The 16,318-nt window shown below is 40.0% G+C and overlaps 1 protein-coding gene across 2 annotated transcripts; it reads left to right on the forward strand.

Moving 5' to 3' along the window:
* The first annotated feature begins 4,701 nt into the window (after window positions 1-4,701).
* Window positions 4,702-14,985, forward strand: DIABLO (diablo IAP-binding mitochondrial protein). Of its 2 annotated transcripts, XM_067539585.1 has the most exons (7): window positions 4,712-4,769; window positions 5,973-6,068; window positions 6,827-6,947; window positions 9,844-9,975; window positions 11,312-11,422; window positions 11,583-11,679; window positions 12,574-14,985. In XM_067539585.1, the coding sequence occupies exons 3-7, from the start codon at window positions 6,900-6,902 to the stop codon at window positions 12,783-12,785; spliced, it is 600 nt and encodes a 199-aa protein (XP_067395686.1). In that variant the 5' UTR covers window positions 4,712-4,769; window positions 5,973-6,068; window positions 6,827-6,899; the 3' UTR covers window positions 12,786-14,985. The 2 variants fall into 2 exon arrangements, with proteins under 2 accessions (XP_067395684.1, XP_067395686.1); XM_067539583.1 differs by lacking the exon at window positions 5,973-6,068 and having other exon boundaries at window positions 4,702-4,769.
* The last annotated feature ends 1,333 nt before the right edge of the window (window positions 14,986-16,318 follow it).

Here is a 16,318-nt window from a genome sequence, read left to right on the forward strand (position 1 = left end):
CTTTGGGATCCATGCCTGAAGGATCAGAAAGATTGCTGGCAATTTGTCCTCTGATCCATTTTCTCCTTTTTGACATCACTCTTGAGAATAGCAGCTTGTTGAGGGTGGTGGATGAAAGGGGGAGAGAGAGCCCAGAAGCAGTGCAGAACCATTAGAGTGTGAGCTGTCCTCTGAGTAATCAAGTTCAGACATGTCTGCGTCAATCAGCCCTGTTATGGATGTGAAGGCAGAGATGCTGAACTTTTATTTCTTATCCTCTTATTCAGTCCTGGAAATGCTCCACTCAAATCAGCATAACCCACATGTCTTCTCTGTTTTTGTTTCTACATTTTTGGTGTCCAGTTTGGGGTTAAGTTTCCCAGCAGAAAGTGATATTAGCATATTTGGCAGAGTTGAAATCAACAAGGCAAGAGGTTTACTAGGACCATATTGTATAAGAAAGCACTACAAATATTCTGTGTGACTAACCTGCGCAGGGAGAGAGGGAATAAAGTGACCTGCTAGAAATTTCTATGGGTCAGAACTGTTCATCTTAAAACTGTGGTAAGTCTAAACAGAGGTAACTGGTAAATCAGCATCCTCCATTGAAGTCAGTGTAAATCAACCTTAAATCTCAAACGTGCTGAAAATCTGCACCTTCACAAAACTCTATTAATTTCTTATGCTTTTATTTAGGCAGATAAAAAGGACAACTGTCCATGGGAGTTTGTAAAAATAATTCTATGCTTTTTAGCAAGAAAAGCCAACCATTTAACTTCCATGACCTACATGGCATGTTTCCAACGTCTAACAAACATTTTAAGAGAACAGTTAAAAATATGTACAAGTAAAATATGGGCAATTCTTCTGGCCACAGAAGTTTCCACCAATTGCAGTGTTATAACAAAACTCAGATGTTGTTTGGTTTACGGATGTCAATGTCTAGGTCCCAGGCCTGCAAAGGCTTAGACATGTTTAATTTATGCACTGGAAATAGCCCTACTAACTTCAGTGGGAGTCTGAGACTAGTCACACTGTGTAAACTTTAGTATGTACGTAAGTCTTTACAGGATCAGGGTCCTACTGCGTAAGCAATTTCTCTCTGGATTTGTGTCACAGGATAGTCTACTGAGCTGATATAATGTTAGGGAAATCTACTTCTAGGTCCTTCTATCCTGATTTTATGCCACTTAAAATTTATTTCTGTACAAAAATGCTAGAAAAGAAGAGTTAAAGCAAATGTCATGTGAATTTAAGAATTTCCCCCACCACCTATTTCACAGTCCCTGCTCTTTTATAATGTAATCAGAAGAATGTGGGTCTTTGGTCATACACTGACACTTCGCAGGTTGTACCCTATAACTAAGAATATTTGTGACAGAGGGAAGAATTTTTCTCTCTCAGAATGTATTCCTAGCACACCTTTCTAAAATAGTGATCACTTTGGCATTTGTTGATGCACGTGACAATAACTGAATAAAAAAATAGAACATTTTATCACAAACAGAAAACATTTAGAAGCCCATAGTTAAAAGTTTGTCCATCTAATTTAAAAACTTTAGCTGCTCTCTTTGATTTCAGATCATTCAAATTGTTCATTAGTGAAAGACTGGCAACTTCACTCCCAAGAACAGATATAGTCACTTGACTTTATAAATAGCAAAGTAACCCCATTAAAATCAATCGGTGTTTGTGTTGGAAAATTATAGACTAAGAGTCAGAAAAGAACAAGAAAAGTTGCTCATTGTAGACTGATTTTTAAACTGGAAACATCCTCAAGGGATACAGCTGTGTCAATAATGTAAGGAAATAAAGGCCATTATTAGAAAGAGATCCATTAGGCAAAATTCACACGAAGGTCCTGAGCCTGCAAGCCCGTATGTGGCGTAAAGAAGTGAGCTGAAGCTCATTACACTCCAGCACATGTATGAGTTAAAGATACAAACAAACACAAGTAAAATTAAGCAATAAGGGCCTGAGCCAAAGCCCACCAAAGTCAATGCAAGGCTTGCATCAAGTGCAAAGCATAGTCCACTGAACTAAATGATAGCAAATTTCAATTCCCTTGCATACCTACTCTGTTAGAACAGCACAGCATGTAAAAGCAGAGTCAAAGAATGGTCACGTCTGAGGAGACAGGCTTAAATATAATCCTCATCATGCTAATGGAGTGTTCATCTACTTTCTTAGGCTTCAGTTCTGCTACAAACCTGGTGGTCACACAGAGACACTCTGATTAATTTAGGAGCACATTCTCCTACAGCTCCTGTCACTACTTTTTAATTGGATGGAGAAGATTCCATATGTGTGCTATCAGTTTCAACCCCTAAATTCTTTTTAAATATATGTATACTTTAAATCAGATGAGCAAGACTAAATTATTTCCCTTTTGAAAGAAAAATGGCCTCGTTTCTGTTGATTCCTACTAAATAATTTTTATTGCATTGATACATCTTGACAAAAAAAGAAAAGAGAAAAAACAGATCTATTTGTCAGAAAACCAAGTGATCATCATAGACAGAAGACATTGCTGTTACCAAACCAAACAAGAAAAAGGTGTTCAGGCGAGCTGACAATTTCTCAATGAGACAATATCAAAGGCACAACAGCAAACTATCTATCCCAATGCGAAGAACTAGACAGGATAATAAAGAGGCCAATATGACACCATCAGGCATTTTTTAATTACCTAAAAAAAATAAAAAAGAAATCCTACAATAAGTAAAAACATGGACAAATTGCTGAGCACAAAACAACAGCATAAACATGTACAGACAAAATCAGAACAGCTAAGGCACAAATGAGTTACACCTAGCAAGAGACGTAAAGAAACAGCAGCTGTACAAATACATTAGGCACAGGAGACAGACAAAGAAAAATGTGGGTAAAAATTAAGCAGGAAAGAAGAGCAAACAACAGATGATATCAAGAAGGCCGATGTGCTTAATGCCTCTTTTGCTTCAGTCTTCACTAAAAAGGTTAATTGTGACCAAATACTTAACTTATCTAAATTTTAATTATGTTAAGTCCATTCAAGTCAGCTGAGTGTGCTGAAATTCACCCTCGGGTTCTTAAGGAACTAGCTAAAGAAATCTCAGAACCATTAGCAATTATCTTTGAAAACTCATGGAGAAAGAGTGAGGTCCCAGAGGATTGGAGAAGGGCAAACAATAGTACCTATATTTAAAAAGGGAACAAAGAAGACCAGGGGAATCATAGCCCTGTCAGCCTAATTTTGATACCTGGAAAGATACTGGCACAGATTATTAAACAATTTCTAAGCACCTGTAAGAGAATAGGGTTATACGTAATAGCCAACATGAATTTGCCAAAAACAAATTATGCTAAACCAATTTCCTTCTTTGACTGGCCTAGTAGATAGAAGCCATACATGTGAGTTCTCTTGATTTTTTTTTAGTAAGGCTTTTGACACAATCCCACGACATTCTCATAAGCAAACTAAGGACACCTAGTCTAAATTAAATTACTGTACGGCCTGATTGACCGGCCTTACTCAGAGTAATTATCAATGGTTTGCTCTCAAACTGGGGAATGTATCTAGAAGGATGCCTCACAGCTCAGTCCTGGGTCTGGTCCTACTAAAAGGTTTCCATTAATGACTTGGATAACGGAGTGACAAATATGCGTATAGCTCTGTGGCTGACCCCATGCTGGAAGGGCAGGCAGGCGCCTTAGAGTCCCAAATTCAAATATCGTGCCAAACCGGAGCCTTGGCCTTCAACCAACCAGATGAAATTCAGTCAAGACAAGTGCAAAGTACCCTAGGTAGGAAGGAAACGTTCCAAGTGGCTGGCGGGAGAAGCAGCGGAAAAGGCCGCGCTGGGTTACAGGGGGTCGCCCCGTGACCGCGAGCCAGCCGTGGGATGCTGGCGTGGCGGTGCCCTGAGCTCACCACGGGGCGCACCGCTCCCACGAGTGGCCTTGTCTCACACCGGGCCAACGGTCCCGCTCTACTCGGCACAGGTCAGGCCCCAGCCTGGGGTCAGGTCTGGGCGCCACCCGCCAGGCGAGATGGGGGCAAATTGGAGAGACGGTGACAGGCCGGCGTGTGGAGGGCAGCGCTCCTGCCGGCAGGGGGCTTTGCTCGACAGCACGGCCGTGGGGGAGGGGAGCGTTTACACGCGCGGTACCGCAGTAACAGGAGCCCTGCAGCAAACACTTGCGCGGACGCAGCTCGCCGGCACCTGTCGGAGCCACCGCGCCTGGCGGGCGAGATGTAACCGCCAGCGCCCGCGGGCTGTGAGGAAACCAGGATCGACGTGAGCCGCGCTTACCTCACCCCCTGTGCGGGCCACGTCAGTCCGTGCCAGCGGCACCGCCTGTCACCAGCCGCTCCGGGGCGAGACCCCCGGCCCGTGAGGAGCGGCTAAAACCCGGGGCCGTTCAGGGCTGAGGCGAGGAGCCCGGGCCGGGGGGGAGGGGGAGGCTCCGCGACTCTCCGCCTCCACTCGCCGCCAGGAGGCGCTGCCCCGCTCCCAGGGCGACCGGCCAAGCCCGGCCCAGGCTCGGCTGAGGGAGGGGCGGGAGGCGGCACACAGCCCCGCTGAGGGAGGGGCGGGTTTCCCCATCCTGGGCCCCGCCCGCGCGACACGTCACCAGGGCAGAGGGAGTTTCCAATAGGCGGATCCACCCACGCGGCCCGCCCCCGCGCGCGTGTCCTTGGGTTGGATTACGTCATTTCCGGCGCGCCGCCCAGTCAGCCCTAGTTCCACGGCGATGGCGGCCGCTGGGAGCAGCCGGTGGCTGCGGAGCTGCTGTACCCTCCTCAGGTATCGCCTGGCCACCCCCCTCGCCCCTCCTCCCTAGATCTGGGACCCCCGCAACGCCGGGCTTCCCCCTGCTGCGACTTGGCTGTAAACCTCCCCCCCGCGCTCTGTAGGCCGCCTCCTCTCTATCCCCCCCCCCCCCCGCTTGTGAGCCTCTGTCTGAAACCTGGGGTCCCCTGAAACCCCTGTTATACCCCCCCACCCCTTCACCTGTCCCGAGACTTCGAGCGCCTCTCCGTGCCTCAGTTTCCCCTCAGGAAGGCGGGGGTGAGCCCCGCGCAGAGGTCCTTGGCACACCCGTGCTAGAGAAACTAAAGGGCCGTTTGAAAGTCTGACCTTTGTGACTCACCCATTTTGAATGCGAGGGTCGATAGTTACAGTGGCTACACAGGCTGCCTTCGAGCTGGGACTTCAGGCCGCCCCCTGTTTTTGTGAGACACCCCCCCCCCCCCCCGCCCCGTCAGATATTTGAAAATGAAATTGTTTTATCCCCCTCCCCTCCCCGGTCCGTGTTGCTGCAGGACTTTCATAGAGTTAGTGCATCCGCCAAGTCTGGCCTGGGGTCTAAAACGAATGGAAAACTATTTCTAAGATCGTGTCTATCCACCTGTTAAAGGGACATGTCTCAGGTTTTAATTAACATTTTAACAGATTAGGTTCCTTGTTTGGTTACTTAATACCACGAACCTTCAAACACTTATGCACTTACTTAACTGTTAGCACATGAGCAGTCCCATCTAAGTAAAAATATGGAAAGTGTTAGTGAAAATTAAGAGATTTTAAAATTATGTTTTACATTTTTGTAATCCACTCACTTTACATGGTGAAACTAGGCTGGTCTCATGTTTTGATTCCCATGAACTAGTGCAGTGTTAGTCATAAATAGTTCTGGAGAATGTTTACATCTAAAACAGTTTTTGTTTGGATAATCAAAAGAAAAAGTAATAAAATCATTTCTATTATTATTTTTTAAAGTTTAGGCCTAAATTCTGACAGTGTTCCTTTAAGGCTCTAAAGTGCTAAAGATGTTAATGTGGGGCAAATATTGTTTGCCTTACACAACAAAATAAGTCTCATTGACTTCTTTGTGGCAACTTGTGGAAGCGAAGTGGGTTGGCCCATACATTTCGTCCTCTATGCACTACTCATTTAATTTAATATTTTTATAGTATTTTAACATGATGGTACTCTTTCCTTCCTTTTCAGCTCTATGGACAACCCCCTCTCATTTGTGATCACATAACATCCCTGCACTAACTACAGCAATTGTTTATCTGGAGAAGTGATAGGACAGAAAAGAATGTAACTTGCTTTACTTGTCTTTTACTACCATTTAGCTGCTGCAATTGATAAACCAGCCCTCCACAGCTCTGTAGGCCACAATTTGAGAATGAGCTACAGAATAAACTGATCATGCATTCTCAGGCATCTGGCCTTAGAAACCATATAAATGTAGTGTGTGGAGGGGGGGATAGATGCTTTTCACTTCCGGTTTCGATACACTACCATACCATTTTATTTCAACAATAAGGCCCAGATGCTGCACACATTTACACTGAAATAATCTCATTGACTGCAATAGGACTACCTATGTGTGAAGTTAAACATGTGCATAGTATTCCAGGTTCAGGACCTTTGATTATAAAGCTGCTGTTTTGCTTACTTAGCCATGTTAAAGTGTATTTTATTTTAATAATCTGAATGCTTTGTATCCATGGTGCTTGATTATTATATTAAGTGTTGACAATATGCTTATTAGTGAACAAGACAAAATAAAGCCAGTCCTTCCTTTGAAGTTACAATACACAAATTGTTTAGCTTGTATCTTTCCTTGAGAGTGCAGTTAGGTAATTAACTTTAAAACAAATGTGAATGTATTATTTTTATTGTGGTAGTGCATAGGAAACCCAGTTATGGACAGGACCCCTGTGCTAGGCAAGCACATAGCCAAAAAAAAAAAAAAAAAAAAGTCTCTGCTCCCCCTTGTTCTACTCCTCCAGAATATTTATATCTCCCTCTACAGCTGTCTGTGTACTTATCTTAGTTTCTCTCATTCCCAGACAAGGCTTTCCTGTTTTGGCTAATGCTAGGAGACACTGTTTCTCCAGACTGAGTGGCCCATGGAACAAAGTGATGGGAATGGGTTTTGGAGTAGCCCTGTGTGCCGTCCCCATTGTGCAGGTACTGGAAGTGAATGTACATTACAAGTATTTTAACGTTCTAAGGCTTTTGGTGAATGTGTGTGCTTGTGGCAAATAGACCAATTAATTATATGGTAGATTGAGTTAAATCAAGGCGATTTAAATAATTGATTAAATCATGATTTAAATCATCAAGAAAATCATTTATTTAAATCATGTTTCCCACTGATACCACTTCACATATTTCTTAAACAATGATGCAAGTCTGATCACTAAAACATGTTAATTTACAACTCAATACAGCATTTTACATCACATAGGAGAGTGTACGTTGTGTAATTTTTTAGATAACTTGATTTTTATTAATTCAGGAAATAGTACATAATACTCATTACCTGTGTCAAGCTGCAGATGCAGCAGCAGTACATTAGGAATGGTAAGAACTAAATCTCACACACACACAAACACAATAGCACTTATATTTTATTAAACTAAATCTTAACTGTTACATAAATGTTTCACATTTGCAATTGCAGCAGTCTCCTGAGTTGCTGGCTGACAGCTGTCCTTAAACTTTTTTTTTTTTTTTTTTTTTTTTTTTTTTTTTTTTAATTTTCAAATTTTATTAAGTCTAACAGACAAGTCATCACAACGCTAACCGTACGCTGTCCTTAAAACTTCTACAACTAACTCTCACCTTCCCCACTCCCATTGTCATTTTTATTCAGACAAACAGAAATACGAGTTTTCCTGCTTTTTCAACTCCTAGTCGATTTCTTAGCTTTGAGTGAATAATACCAAACAATGAAAATATTCTCTCTCTGCCTGCAGAGGAAGCTACTGCTGTGAAAAGTTGGCTTAGCAACTGAAGGAACTCTGTTTCAAGGTGCCTGGCTAATGATTTCCACCAATTCAGGGGAGTGACTTTTTTCAAAACATCATCAGTAAACATGTACTGTTTAAATGGTTCCACTCCAGCCCTGAAATTTATTATGACTGGCATAACTGAGGAGTGATTTTGAGATGCCCATGCCATGACAGCATCATCATCTTCAGAAGTTAGGCATCTACCTTTATATCTGGGGTCGAGAATGTTTGCAAGAAAATGAGGTGGAGTTAGTGCTTAATCCATTTGCTTCTTTATTGCCTGCAGTTTAACTTTCTGGTGAGGTATTTCTTTCTTCAATGTCTCTTGAAGTGCCTTCCAAATTTTGACAGCATCAGTGATGCAGCAACACTTTCTCTGAAGTTTGTTTAAGGCTATGGATGGATATAGGCTTCAGTATACTGAGCATATCCTCTACATTCCTCTTTAACCCAATATTAGATACTTTGGATAAGATACTTCATCTATTATATCACAATTTTCTTCACAAAGTTTTATGAGAATAGGCCAGTTCTTAATAAATTGTTCAAAACAACCAACCACAGAATTCCATTGAATATCTTGAGGGAGAATTAGTTTGGATCCTCCTGCTCTCTTCAGTGAAGCTGAAGCAAAATGGTTGTTATAGAAGTATTTTGTGACTTCAACATTTTCTTTTATTCCTGGAGAAGATGTACTTATGTCTGGCTAAAAGATGCATTAAATGGGCACTGCAGCCAGATGTTATTAAGGAGCATCCTTCCGTTTCTTCTTCTAAGGATCTTCTCATCTTTGCCACGTTTGCAGCATTGAGTGAATAATGCCAAACATGTCTTAACTAACTCCTCTGCCTTGCTTGGCCCAGCTCCACCACTACATAAGCACAGAACAATCCAATCCAGCCTGTGTCTTTCGTTGCACATGTGACTTTAGTCTGCTGAGAAACAGAAACTGAAAGCCCAGAACTTTCAAGAAGCAAGAGCTGGTAATTAGGCTGGACAGACTAGAGCCATTGCTTCATTTTTCAGAGACTAAGTGTAGGTTTAGCAGGTTTGTGATGAGATTTAATTGTAACTCTTATTTTTTAAATGAGAGAAATTTAGTATTTTATTGATGTTTTTTAAAAAATCCAAAAAATTCAATTTAAATTAAAAAATCCAATTTTAATTTTAAAAAAAATCATTGATTTTTATCCACCCTGATTAATTATAACAACCTTTCAGTTATTGTATGATGTTATTAATATGCATATTGCAGTATGCCCCCTGAACTCTTTGGGGCATAGTTGGACATCTAGATATGCTCTGCATCTTAGCTGACTTTTAAAAGAAGCACTCATTTAAAGTGATTCCACTCTAAAGGTTATGACTTAAATCCACTCAGCAAGAGACTGCAATTCACTTTTAAAGATCAGTAGCAACATAAAATAGATTTGTCCTAGTTTCAGTTGTCACATAACTAAAATACTATTTTATCATAACTTTCTGGAAAATGACCTTATGATATCTCAAGTTGCCATGGCACATCATTCAGGAATCCCATTATTAACAGAGCAAACCCCATAATTCCTGGGGAGAAATTTACTTGTGGTCCTGGTATGGAATTAACAGAGTTTTAGCTCTTCTTGCACTTTGGATAGTGTGCCTGAACCTTTACAACCCAGTGATTACCACCAGACAGGAAGCAAGACAATCATATCAATATTTTGCATATATATTAAAATATCCTGACTCAGACAAATATTGGGAAAGAAAAATATAAACACTGGCATGAGCCTTCAAAAAACCTTGCAGGAAAAAATGGTTTGGTGAATTGCTTCCAGAAATGTGGGCGCTTCAGAGAAGCAACTATGGAATCTGAGAAGAAGAGAACGGACCTATTGGAGTAAGATTTTGTTTTACTTTTTTAAAATTAGTTATTTAAGTGTTAAGCTGGGCCAGCAATTCTTTTTTTTTTTAGCAATGGCTCCTGTGGGTTTTTTTGCTTACAGTAGAAGACATTTTTCTTATTATTATAAGTTGTGTGTCTTTGGAAACCAGTGTAAAAATTGTGTAAATCTATTGTCTTTCAGAAACACGAGCCCACTTCTCTCAGTCATGAAGCCTTGATTAGAAGAGCAATTTCCCTGGTAGCAGACAGTACTTGTACTCTTCTCTCTCAAACAACATATGCATTAATTGAAGCATTAACAGAGTATACAAAGGTAACATGAGTGACTGCCAAAGTTACTACAAAGTTAACACTGCAGCTGCTAGAGTATTTAACTCTCACACAGAGACAGGCGCTAACTGCACCTGTTAAATCACCTCTTATACCTAAAATGCACTTTGACTTCACAAATCAGTGTAACAGGGATGTAGAGGTTCTAGAGTAGCAGTTTAGCTTGAATTGATGCAATCACACGTGTCAAAATAAGTGAACTGAACGTGTCCCTGGTGGACAATAAATAGGTCATGATGTTGTTTTGGAGTGTTCGTGATCCAAGGCATGAGTGATTTTTCGAGAGTTATGAAACTCTCTTCAGGAGAGGCCCAAGTATGAACTACTTCCTGAAATGTGGGCCCTTCAGATGAGGAGTGAGGCTAACCTTTGCAAATAGTTGCCTAATACCTAGACAGAAAATAACCAAAGCCAGATATCCAGCATTCTTTAAAAATACATCCATCATTTTCCCAACTTCTTTTCTAGGCAAGAAAAATATGTAGGATCCCCCAGAAACAAATATTTTTCCAGTCCAGTTAACTGAGTTTGAAACTCTGCGTTTCAAATAGGACTTTCTAATGTCTTTAAATGCCAGATTAAGCAGAATAGTTGTCTGTTAGCTTCCTTAACTACTGATTAGCATTGCCTTTAATATATCATTGTAGATAGATAAATATAGAAATTGAAGACTTATATGCTTACAGAGAATTTATCCCCATTATATGTCAAGATTTCAATAAAAAAAATAAGCAGTTTGGCAATATTTCAATTCTAAAATATGTAATAAACTGGCTAGTTTGTGTGTATAAGTACTACTGCCCTCTGCTAGATAGAATCAAAGTGTGTATTGAAGGTCCATACTTCAAGGGAGGTTCTCTTTTAGCTCAAGTGATAATAGACATGCTTTTTCAGCAGGAGAATCAGAGTTCTATTTGTGCGGTTACTGTGAAGTTCTGAAGTTCCTAGGATATCACAACATTTGTTTTACCGGTATTATAACTGTCAATTTCTAATTTTTCTAGACTTTATTTTATTACCATGAAACCTTTCAATTTTCAATGCATTGTTTCAGATTAATTAAATTAACACTTTAATACAACACCAGCCAACGCAAAGTTTAAAAAGGATTTAAGACTATCCAGAAATTATATTTTCACTAAATATTATAGGGGATTAAAACAAGGGAAGTGTTAGATCTTTTCCCATTTTCTTTCTACTGTGTAACATAAGCTAATACCATGAGAGCATCAGCAGATGCAAAATTAGTTTGAAAATATGCAAGTGTTACTTAAAGTATTTTTATCAGGTAGCTGTGCTAGATTTATAATCTTTTCCAGGCGGTTTACACACTGGTGTCTCTCTATCGGCAATATACAAATCATCTTGGGAAAATGAATTCCAAAGAGATGGATGCAGTATGGCAGGTGATCATAGGAGCTAGAGTTGAGGTAAAGAATTAACTAACTTCTGCAGTCATCAATTTTGTCTCTCTTTTGTTGTTTAAGAAATTTCTCTATTCACTAGTTTAACATGCTGTAAGAGTGACTTTTACAAAAAGTGGGTTCAGATAGCGTTATAACAGTGTTACTTGGCCTTTTGTCTTTATAGATGACTACAAAGCAGCAAGAATTTCTGAAGTTAGAATCCAGTTGGATGACTGCTTTACATCTTTCAGAGATGGCAGCAGAAGCTGCATATCAATCTGGTATTCAGGCAATTACTGTAATACACTCTTCAGTATCAGTTGGAATTTGCTATTTTTAGCAAACTTTCCCCTGGCACTAAGGCAGCATTTATTATTAAAAAGAGAGGAGGCAAGATTAATGCTAAATCTGAATATGCTTAGTGTGAAGACTGAGAATCACATGGCCTAATTTTCAGAGTTGCTGAACACCTGTATCTTCCACTGAGGATAGAGCTGCTCAGTTCCACTGTATTTTCAGTTGAAGTGCTTAGTGCTTCTGGAAACCAGGCCCATAATTTAATACAATCATCTAATTATTTAAATTAAAAATTAATAATGAAGACCCGATTATTTCCTTAAATGAAATAAGGAAAATGGCATTAAAATTTTACTAAAATATTCTTGGAAACTAAATATAATAATGAAATAGTGAGAGGACTAGGTTGTTCAAGGTTTGGCACTGTCATTCACATAGACTGCAGGTTAAAATCCAGAACAGACCACTAGTGACTGAAAATTGCCACCATGTAATGATTATTCAGTCTTGGTTTGTTTCTCAGAGAGCATGTGGCCACATCACATAAAATCACAACCTAATTTTGTACGAATTCGTAACCCAACTTTATTGGCAGGAATGGCCTGAAGAAAAATTCCCTTTCAGGCATATGATGATACAGTCTAAAAATATCTACTATATCTATTAATGAACAGTAAAGAGGAGTAACAGTAAGTAAAGAGGATGTGCTGTATTTCCTCAAATTCACTGTGTTTTGAAAACTGCCTGATTTGCTTAGAGCATGAACAGTTTAGCAAAACATGGTATTTAATTTTTACCAACTTAATCTCTGCCTTAATTGGTGTTTTATCATAAATGCTGTTCTCAAAATAATTTACTTAAATTACTGTGTTTTTCAGGTGCAGATCAAGCCTCAGTGACAGCTCGTAACCACATTCAGCTGGTGAAAACACAAGTGCAAGAGGTCCGGCAGCTATCACAGAATGCTGAGACCAAGTTAGCTGAAGCTCAGATAGAAGAGCTCATGAAAACAAAGGAAGAGGAATCACAGCCATGCACTATGCCTGACACCACAGAGGAAGTTGATGAGTCTTATCTTCGTGAAGACTAAAAGCAAAACAAACCTTCTAAATAATCACCTTTGTAGTATTTGATAGCATGCCATTAACTCCAGGGCTCAGAGTTTCCCATGTCTTTAAAAAATAGATGTTGGATAAGGGAAAAGCACTGACAACAGGCACATATCTGTTGATAATTGATGGCAGTGGACAATAATTGTCTCCCCACAAATTTGCTATACCAAATCACTAGCCAGTTTTAGGTGTTTGAAACTTCTTTATTTTCTAAGTTACCATGTTTATAATATGCATTGGTAGTAAATTTTTATTTAAATGTACAACTATGCAAATGTGAAATCAGCTGTTAAAGATACTTTGAGTGTGTGGGTCTGCTGCCATGAAGGTTTAATTCAAATGATTTAATAATAAACCCTTGGGAATTCCCAATGTTTGAAACTAATTGTAGATTGCAACCAGAAAGGGACATTTAAAAATAATCATTTCTAGTCTGTGAAGCAAATTTACTTAGTATTATACCTCCAATCAAACAATAGAATTATATTTCATTGCTAACCATACTGACTTTGATAATATTGATTTTTTTTGTGCTGTTTTCTAATTATTTGGACTGTGACAATTCATAATGGAAACCGTAGTGTTTAATAAAACGCAAACTACTTCAGTCTAGTTCCACTTAACAAAAGGAGACAATTGATAGTTGGTTCTAATCTTGGGAATCTGTAGGCTCTCTACTCAATGATTACTGTAGTATAGATTATGGTAATTGTGTACACGCAGACTTGCTTGTAACCTAATAACACAACCAGCAAAGGTGCAATACAGCTGGTTTTCCATGGTAGTGAAGGAAGGTTTTTGTTGCTGTGCCACTGTACATTTAAAAACAGAGTGGTTGTGTCAATAGGGAACATAGTGTTGCAAAGGCAGCGACACCACAAATAGCTGCAGATGTTATTTGATTAGAGAACGTAGTGCTCCCACTGTGAACTTTCAAGCAGCATTGCTACAGTCTGCCCCAAATTGCAGGAAAAATGTAGCTTCCTTCTCTATTGTCAAATGAAAGCATTTCAATTCATGCTGGGTTTTCAAACTACATTACAACAGTTATCTCCTTTCTTACCCTTTATTTCATTTAAGGAGTTTGTTAAATTCTTATGGAATATATGGTTGTATTTCCCCAAATTCACATGTTGTAGTTTTACTGGCTGTACTGTAGAACAGTGGCTGGTAGATTTTTATGAAGAGCTCCCTTTAACATTTGTGTAATCGTGAATTACAAGACCGCTGGGTATTATTAGTATTTATTTAGCCACTACCTATTTATTTGTTTGAGGGAAACAAACTTCTCTGTGTATTAGTTTTTTAAAGTGCTACTTTCTACAGGACCAAGTCTGTGTTAAAGTTCCCTCCCTCAGCTTTCTTAAGATTCGTGTGTTAGATTGTAGGCTGTGGGTGGTATTTACATTTGTTTTGGCATTTATAACTAGAGTGTTTGGAAATCTTCCAAACCCCCTTCCCCCTCCACACACACACTATTTTTCAGAACTTCATTTCCATTTTACCAAGGGGATCGGATCCCTGTACCACTATGCAACTGCAGCTAATAGGGGGTTTTAGACTATAGTTACTCTGCACTCTTTTCTTGTGTAGTTTAATTTTGGGTAATTGTCATTTTCCTGCATTGTAAGAAATAAAATATTTTCTTGTAGACATTTGCTTTGAGGTAATCAGATGTTTGGGTTTGCCCTCTGTTTGCAAAGTGCATTGGTATCAAATGAAAAGATGTAATGGAAAACATTTTCACTGTCCCTAGCCAAAAGGAACCTTACAGTGTTACAAAAGTATTCACTTTCCACCTGTAAAACAGAGGTTAAATTAAGATTAAACCCTATGCATTGTCAGTGAGTCTCTTCCATCACCACCAAAATTTACACTTTGATTATGGATCTAGCAGCCTTTAAGGACTCCCAGCATACAGTTCTAGGATGGAGGATTAGGGGATCCCCCATTAACGGAGGGGGAAGTTATTTGCAGTTGCACTGTTGGCACAGGGCTCTAAGTCAGCTTCTCTCTGTAACTGCATTGTGTGAACAAAGCTGAGCAGCTGCAGATTAGGTGGTGGAGCGTTCTGGTGCCAAGCCATTTATATTTATCATCCAAAATTGCATGTATCAGCATTGTTGAGTATATATGTAATTGGTACAGCCCTCGGGCGCCTGCCAAGGTGCCAACGTAGCTCTCTGTCACATGCTTGTGTGGCAGAGACTATCAAGAAAAGATTGGATCCTATTTATGTAGCACCTTGGAAAGAACAACCTTCCCTGTCTGAGTCATTTCCCACCCAAACCAACTTCTGTTTTCTTCTCCACTGTAGAAGCGGCTGTAATGTATCACTGTTTTCTGCTGAAAGAGCACACACCCATTTCTGAGAGCAGAACAAAGTTGCAAGGGGAAAAAGGTAATCTTTTCAGCCCAATACTGTTACAATACGCAGTTAGCCCATTTTGAGAGGGTGATGAAGAAAGCCCTGCTAAGAATAGCTTCACCTTCCTGCTGAAACCATGACAAACAGCTTAGACAAACATCTTGCTTGTTACTGACAATAACTAATACCCCTTCCCCTGTAAACTCAGTCCTGTAACAGTCCCACCAATCTCTACTTTGCCGCTGGAAAGAGATATGGCAGAAAGGGATTTGTCTTGTTTAACTGCAATCTTAATTAAACATGAATGGAAGATAAGCCCCTTTCACATATATCCTGTGAACCATATTTGAGATGACAGGAATTTGGGTGGTTGGACTTTGATCTAGTTTTTATTTTTCCAACACTTGTTTGAATGCATTCAGAGCTCTTAAATTAATCAGCTCATAGATGCTGGAGCTTTTTACTGAATCAAAGTCCTTTCCAGTCCTATCTACTGATTGCAGCTTATCACCACATGCTTAAATAAGTTTGTACAGAGAGGCACACTGAACATTATTTCTACCAGTATCCCACTGAGTTTGCCTCTGGGATTATCTAGAGCAACAAAAAGGATACAGTGGCATTTCGTAAAGAGTACCAATCCCCAACCAGGACAGCAGCCCTGCTGCTCACACCTCTCTGGAAATGGTTGAAAAGCACCCACGCAGTATATCAGTGTCCAAAGAACACACTTCCTCTCGCCCTCCTCAAAATCCAAGCATTACATTTACTACCCTACCTTATGCCTTGGTTACAGATAGAGCAACAACCCCTACATCAGGGATTACTACACCTGAGTGGAAAGGGGGAGGGTACAGTGGTATGTGTGAGACACATATATTGTTCTTATGAAAAAAAGAATCTGTGGCCTAAAAGTGGAGAAGTTTCGGTAAAGATGAACCCACATTAGGGGCTAGTCTCTTAATGGCAGTTCTGCTGTCATACATGCTCATCTTCAACTGCTTGTCCATTTCCGTTAATCTCTTCCTAGATTCTTACACAGGAATTGCATGCAGTGTCCACCACAGGAACAGTGAGCAAGCATCTGTCATACAACAGTGTAAAGTGGAATAGACACCCCCTCTCCCCCCCTTGTTACATCCC

Source organism: Emydura macquarii, unplaced genomic scaffold, assembly GCF_026122565.2.
Source record: "Emydura macquarii macquarii isolate MOO-44397 ecotype Brisbane River unplaced genomic scaffold, CSIRO-AGI_Emac_v2 contig_554, whole genome shotgun sequence".
In the NCBI taxonomy this organism is placed as follows: Eukaryota; Metazoa; Chordata; order Testudines; family Chelidae; genus Emydura; species Emydura macquarii.

Bases quoted from the DNA above. Each gene is read 5' to 3' on its own strand.
- DIABLO (XM_067539583.1), top strand. From the start codon at position 4,717: ATGGCGGCCGCTGGGAGCAGCCGGTGGCTGCGGAGCTGCTGTACCCTC. The intron at 6,948-9,843 runs GTACTGGAAGTG...ATTGTCTTTCAG, and splicing joins GTGCCGTCCCCATTGTGCAG to AAACACGAGCCCACTTCTCT. The intron at 11,680-12,573 runs GTATTCAGGCAA...TGTGTTTTTCAG, and splicing joins AGAAGCTGCATATCAATCTG to GTGCAGATCAAGCCTCAGTG.